Source organism: Oryx dammah, unplaced genomic scaffold (assembly GCF_014754425.2).
Source record: "Oryx dammah isolate SB20612 unplaced genomic scaffold, SCBI_Odam_1.1 HiC_scaffold_26, whole genome shotgun sequence".
NCBI lineage: Eukaryota > Metazoa > Chordata > Mammalia > Artiodactyla > Bovidae > Oryx > Oryx dammah.
The window spans coordinates 11,167,967-11,175,205 of NW_024070210.1; the positions used below are offsets into that span (position 1 = coordinate 11,167,967).

The 7,239-nt window shown below is 38.8% G+C and overlaps 1 protein-coding gene across 1 annotated transcript in view; it reads left to right on the forward strand.

Moving 5' to 3' along the window:
• The window catches only part of CEP128 (centrosomal protein 128), a 73,633-nt gene extending 68,276 nt beyond the window's left edge, over positions 1–5,357 (forward strand). The window contains exon 5 of the mRNA XM_040227570.1: positions 4,209–5,357. Coding sequence (XP_040083504.1) covers positions 4,209–4,336 — 128 coding nt within the window. The 3' untranslated portion in view covers positions 4,337–5,357. The remainder of the gene's footprint in view (positions 1–4,208) is intronic.
• Positions 5,358–7,239: the final 1,882 nt, after the last annotated feature.

Below are 7,239 nucleotides of genomic sequence, written 5' to 3' on the forward strand. Positions count from 1 at the left end.
TAATCATAGGTACCTATTGTTACTCATTTTAGGTGATTTAATAAACATTTCTAGAAATAATATTTATCCTAACTTACTTTTCTGATGAACTTTGAATTTTCTGTATGTTTTTCATGATGGCTTTTGGAACTGAATTATGATCACCCTAAATACTTCTCCATTTTTTGTGGTACACACAATTTCAGTTTAGTTATAGAAATTGTCCTGTTGTGAACATTTTCTTGACACTACAAAATTAAAAAGGACATTTGTCAAAATCAACAAAGAGAAAAATGGAGCCTGCAGTAAGCTGATAATGCAGGGAACAGAAGACATCTTAAAAATATCATGAATGCCCTCAGAGATATGAGGAGATAGTGCATCCAGTAAAAATAAGAGCAAGATGCTATGAAAAAGGAGCACGAGCCAGGAGGTCTCGGAAATTTTAAATATGATAAACTAGAAAGGTGGGAAACAACAAAGTTGAGAAACCTCAAAGAAAGCAGAAGATAAGGAAAAAGGGCAATAGAAGAGATGAGCTATTCCGAAAAACCAATATAGGAAGGACAGACCGTGATTAGTGAGAGTCCTGGAAAGAGAGAATAAAGAAAACAGAACAAAGGCCAGAAGTGGGCAGACGACACGGCCCACCAATAAATGGCTATTGCGCACTTGTCACCCTGAGGTTTTTTTCTTCCCCTTCCTCCTGTATGGTGGATGCCCATGTTCCTTTGGTCACCCCCGGCCTTCCTCTGCTGGTTTCAGTTCTTTTGCGGGAGCACATCCAAGAAAGGGAGGTAAATATTTTCATTTTTGTATCTGAGAATGAGTTTCTTCCATTCACACTTGACTGAGACTTTGGCTGGCTATAAAATTCTCAGTTAAAAAAGACTTTCCTTCTGAAGTCATCACACAATTATCTTCCAAAATCTAGTGTTGCTATTGAAAAACCTCCTATCTTTTCCATTTGACTCCCATTCCTCTGACATGATCGTTTTCACCATTGCTATCCCCCTGCACCCTGGCCCGGCAACTTTTAGGACTGTCTCTTTAACCTCCATGAGTTTTGTGATGGTATGTCTCCCCATGAGTCTTGTTTCACTGAATTTTCTACCTATTTGCTCTGGGTTTTTTTTTTAATCTGGACATTCATATTCTTCAATTCTCTCATAGGGAAGGAAGAAATAAAAATTCTACCAGGAAAAGCTTTAGGAAATAAATTTCAAAAAAAAGCTGGATAGATTATTGGATTCACTTGAGCACTTAGAAAAACTACTAGTAGGTACATGACAGGTCTAATTGAGCTATTAGAAACAATTGAGGATGGTTATGGAGAAAGAGTAAATTAAAAAAAAAAACAACACACACACAGGTCAGTTAATAACTCCAGGAAAAAAATGAAACAGTGTCAGAGTAGTCCTGTTAGGTTTGTATGAGCCATATTTACAGTCAATGTAAATACTCACTCCTGACATAACTAGGAGTCCAGACGTAACTACAGAGGGAGGACAGGGTGAAGGGAAGTGGACGGGTGTGGCTGCGTCTAAAAATGATAACTCAGAAAATAGCAATATAAGCTGCTTTTTCTTTCAAAAATTGAAGTAAATACGGAAAATAAAGCTAAAAGAGTTGATTGTGGTTGACTCTTGGGAGCAAGTGTGGGGTTGGGAGGGATAGGGCAAGAGGCCGCAGTCTTTCTGTGTAGTCCTTTGGTGCTGTTTGATATGTGTATGTATGGAAACTCTGGCTAAAAAGGAATCTTATAAAAATAAAATGCTACTAACTCCAGCTTTTATGTCTGACTAGCATGTGCTGGATTTTGTTGTTAACTTCCGAATGCACCATGAAAGCTGTCGGGGAGGGGGGCGGTTAGAGCAGCTGGCCTGCGTGAAGACAAGGGGGTAACTGAGGTGCTGAGGTTGACACGAGTTTCTGAGCCTGCAGAACAGGCTCCTTCTGACTCAGGTTGGGATTTGCCCTGGATGAGGCTCTTTTGTCTGTGCTGAAGACGCTAAGGCACTCATCCTGCTGACTTCGGTGCCCCGTCAAAACTGTGACCCAACAAAAGCGCAGAATCACTGACCACGGAAAAAAACAAAGGAAATGGGAAAATACTGCATAATTTGTGGTCTCTGAAATGACCCAGCCTTAATGGAAGTTTGTTTTCAGTAGTAATTTATGTCAGCTTTGTGTAGTTCAGGTCACTTCAAGAAAAGGTAGATGCTTCCCTGCCAGGAAGACAGGGAGAAATGTATAAATTGTAAGTTTATACAACCATTGGAAATAGGAACACAGAAATCCATTATTTAAAGCCATGATTACTACCAAATTTATCCTGGCTGGCTGGAAGCTATGGCCGTTATTCAGGACACTCTTTTAGAAGGCTTGGATTCCATTACCTGTAGCCTGTAGACAGTGGGGGCTTAGTGAGGGAGACTCATAATGCCAGCTTTGGAAACTGTCATTTTTACTTTTTTATAAGTAGTGACTGGGTCTCCATGTATAGCTCCTTGTAGGCTAAGGACACAATTTCTGGACAGGGCTTTCACTCCCAGGGCCCAGACCAGACTGGATTTGAGTGAAGTCTGGAGCAAACCGATGACTTCTCCACATCTCGAGTGCTTTGAAATTCAAATGCTAAATGTTGGTGGAGTTGGTATCTATAAACTCAATTTTAAACATAAGTGCAGATTTCAGTTTTTCTATAATTCTAGCATTGTTGTAAATAATGTTTATTTAAATGAATATTGGCTCAGAGGGTAAAGCGTCTGCCTCCAATGCGGGAGACCCGGGTTCGATCCCTGGGTCAGGAAGATCCCCTGGAGAAGTAAATGGCAATCCACTCCAGTATTCTTGCCTTGGAGAATCCCATGGACGGAGAAGCCTAGTAGGTTACAGTCCACGGGGTTGCAAAGAGTTGGACACGACCGAGCGACTTCACCATACCACCATAAATGAATATATAAATAAATAATCCCAGAAAGGACGGACTGTGGTATTTCATGGGGTTACTTTAGGAGTTGTAAGTGAATCTTAACATATTAATTTAACTTGAAATTCTTAGAAAAGAAAATCAATGAAAGTTAATAAAAAAACTTTTTTTTTCACTTGCTTACTTCAGATCATGCTGCTCTAAAAAGAAAAGTTCGTGTAGTTAATATGTGTTAAAGGTGAAATGATAGAACATACCTGGACCAGGACTTTATATTAGTGGTTGGGAGGTTATACCTGAGCTGAAACCTGAATGGCAAGAAGAACCAGCTGAGTTAAAATTGGGTGGGATGCATCTTCCTGGTCCAGGGGCAGAACTTTTTCTCCCCCAGGGGGAGAAAAAGAGGGAGGAGAATGAGTGAGGGAGAGAGTGATTGGGGGAGAGTGCGGCAGGACATGAGGTCCCGCGGCAGCCTTTTCAGCCACCATCAGATGTGCAGGTTTTATTCTGATTTCACTGGGAGGCCATGGCGGGTGGGGAGGGAAAGGATAACGCAGCAGAGTGACATAGTCTGATGAACATTTTAGAAAGGTAATTCCGGTGTGTGGAAAATGGGGCAAGATGAAAATAGGAGAGAAAATGGTGGCTTGGGCTGGGGTGATGGTATTAATAATAGAGATGGTGTGAAGCAGAAGGACTCGGGTGAAATGGATGGCAGACTCCTTGGAACTTACCCTTAAATGGGACGGGCCCAGCAGGCAGGCCACAGGAAGGAAGGAACCAAAGTTTCAGAAACTGGGTGGATGAGTATATCATTTTCTAAGATGATGAAGACCAAGGGGATAGGCAGGCAGCAGAGATGAAGAAACCAAGTGGGAGGACTGACCGATGTATTTGGATATAGGCGTCTGGAGCTCAGAGAGAGGTAAGAGGTGGTAGAAAAACAAACCTAGATTCCACATCCAGTCTCAGTTTCCTTTTGTGTAAAACAGAGGTTTCTATAAAAAGGAAGCCCTTCAGATTTCTTCTTCTAAAAGTCTGTGTGCTTTAATGTCACTATATACTGATCAACACCCACCTTCTACCCTCACTCTTCAAGTCCAAAACAAACAAATGACATGAATATGTGGGGTTTTTTTTAATATAGTAAATTATTTTATTCCTCAATTGAAGATTTGGTAGTCTATGTAAAGCTTACAGAAAACTAGTAATCAAATGCAATGATTACTTATAGCTTTGTCAAGCCAGGGATTATATTCATCCAGGTGTATTTTTCTCTTTTCTCTTACCCTGCCAGCATTTACTCAAAGAACAGTTGCTCCAGACTCACCTTCAATCAAGGAAGATGCCCCAAGTTTACTGATGGATGGAAGAAGTCCACAACCCAGAAAGGAGGAATACGAAAGCAAAAACAGCAAAATGTAATTAGTTACTTTACCTGAGTGTTTTACAAATAATAGTATATGTATCCTTGCCACAGTTTGGCCCAGATAATCTAGCAGACATGTCTGCAGCTTCTGCTCTTCAGCATTGCCAAACACTGACTGAAAGACAGTGCAGCTGGTCTTTGTGGATGATATAAGTTAAACCAATCCAAATAATATCAGCTCGTGAATGACATACAGCTAACTTACTGGCAACTTACACCAGCAGAGAAAGAAGAATATTTTTCACCTTGCATTTTCCATTTTCAAGTGTAGTCAGTCATATTCTTCTGACCAAAATTTAGATTTATAATTGAGGTCTTTCAAAAATGACTGGCTGAAAAAGAGGAAAATGAGTTCTCCTTGAGGCAGAAATTGCCGGCACTTTGAATTCAGGGAGCATTTGTATACAAGTGATTTTATTTTGATGCTTTCTCCCTCATAAATTATCATGTGTTATAACATGTCATGGAGATATGCATATATAATATTAGACAGTCCACTTTATAAACAAACGCTCAGGATTGTTAACATCTATCATCTCAGCAGTCTGTTACTACGTGCAGTATCTTAAAATTATTTCCAATCATCCATTTTTGTAACAATGAAGAATTTACAAATGAAATCTGAATTGTTAGAGTTATAAAGAATTTGTAGCATATTTTATTTATTTGTCTTTTTGTGGCCAAATATCCCACTGTGATCACTCCGGTCATATCCTGGACCTTCTTTGGTTTACTTGACCAGAATCATAGCACCAAACTCCTGTGTCCATGAGATTTACTTTCCAAGAGTTCTAGTATAATCTGTTACTATCTGTCTGAATTCTTTGAGTATCTTAAGAGCCTTTCTCAACATCAAAGTGTTTTTAAGAACCTATTCTCTTTACATGCTGATTTACCAGTGAAGAAAGATTTTTATTAAATGCTAAATAAGAGTAAATAGCCAGGAACTAAATCCCACTGGGTCATGATGGAAAGATTCTGAATAGAGACAAGGACAATAAAGCAGTGTCTTCATAATGTGCATTACATTTTGTGTTTGTTAAAATCTACTTGCTGTTTAGAGCTCTCACATTTCATAAAGATGTTTCTTGTTCTACTCAAGATATGTTTTCCTAATTTTCCGTATTTAAATGTACAGAAGAAATGGAATTCTCCATGAACTCAAATGCAACGGTTACTACAGAAAACAGAATGTTTTACTTCACAATTTACAACGTATACAACCTCTGATAATGCAGCCATGCATTTTATCATTTGTTCATTCCAAAAACCTTTTGCTGAGTTGTTGCTATAGGCTAATAATGGGGTTACGAAGGAAAATGAGACCCCAAAACAGGTGTGCGTGTCCCAAACTTTATTTGGCATTAGGAGTTACATGAAAAAGGAGTGATGTGCTCATGCTGGCTGGAGAAATTCTGGAGTAGATACCACTAAGCAGGCTTGGTTTAGTTGTGTCTAACCTTAACCTTGAGACTTGGAGCTGCTAATGTGCTAATGAGCACCAGAGGTTTCAGTGCAAGTGGAATTATTACTCTTTGGTAATATCTGGGATATTGAGAAATTATGTCAGTATTTTCATTGATGTTTTAACTAATACCATATTTATCTACGTGGATCTAAATGACTGGGAAGAAAACAAGGGAGAAATTAACAGGTTTTACTTAAATCCTACAGGTAGATGTTAGATAGCTTTTCATTTACTGCATTATTAGGAACTTCATGTGGTCCATTCTCTTTAATAGAAACTGATCTAAAACATTATTAGCTTTTCATGGGGGGAAAAAAGCATTATTAGCATTTTTTAAAAATCTGTGGTCATTAAAAAAAGTTACATCAGGCCAGTTAAGCCTGAAAAGTGGAGGTAGCTCAGATTATGTACTTGGCACATCCTTGAAAGCAAGTTAGGTGATGATTTTATAACAGAAAAGGATCTTATAAAAGGCCTTTTTTTTCTTTAATCTGGAAAAAAAAGCATTGTATATTACTGAAGTCCCTATACAATGGTTGGATGAATGAAGGTGTCTGACTTTAAGTATGGAACACACAAGAACTTCAAAGGCAAAGTCAACTTTTTGTGAGCAACAGTTTTGTTGAAATACCTTGGCCCTCTGTTTATGTGGAGTTAAATCCAAGGACCTATCTTCTCTGAAGATTTTTCCTATCTCTTGCAGGCACCATAAGCTTGAGTTGGAAATTTAAAAGGAATGCTAAGGAAACACTAATAGTTTGGTTTGTACATTTCAGAAGCCAGAATGGTTTTCCCTTTACTCACCCCTTTGGCAGGATAACGTGTGATATCAGCCCCATTGAGCTGAGGCTGGTCAGCCATGTTGCTTGTAGCACTAGGACACTGGACAGGATAAACCTTATTCTGGAAATGATCGTGATCCCAGACTTAATTTGAAGATTGACCTTTCCAGTTTAATAATTTTGATTCTTCTGGCCATCTTTCTCCCTAAACACACTAAACTTCCACTGAAGTTACTGAAGGCCGCAGATGGGAGAAACACAGCTGGGAGAAATCTGGCTTGATGTTTTTCCCATTGGCTAAGGTTATTACTATTTCCTTGACTAATGTCTGATTTGAAGGCTGGAAACCAGTTGGTTATATAACATCTTATGCATCCAGCTTACCAGAATCCTGAAGCTTCCTTCTTGTTACAGTTTACATATTTTTTACTAATAGATATATTTACTATTTTTACTATAGCTGAACAAAACCGTGCATGTAAGGTGTTTGAATTTAAACGTTATGTGGATAAAAAGCACCTCCCTGCTTAGCTAAGAATGCAGTTAAGTCTCTTTTTCTTCATTTTCCTCCTTTCAACTGTGGCAAATGCATAAAGCCCAGGTCAGAGGTATTAAAGCATTCTTATAATCACAGTGATTACATGTTCCT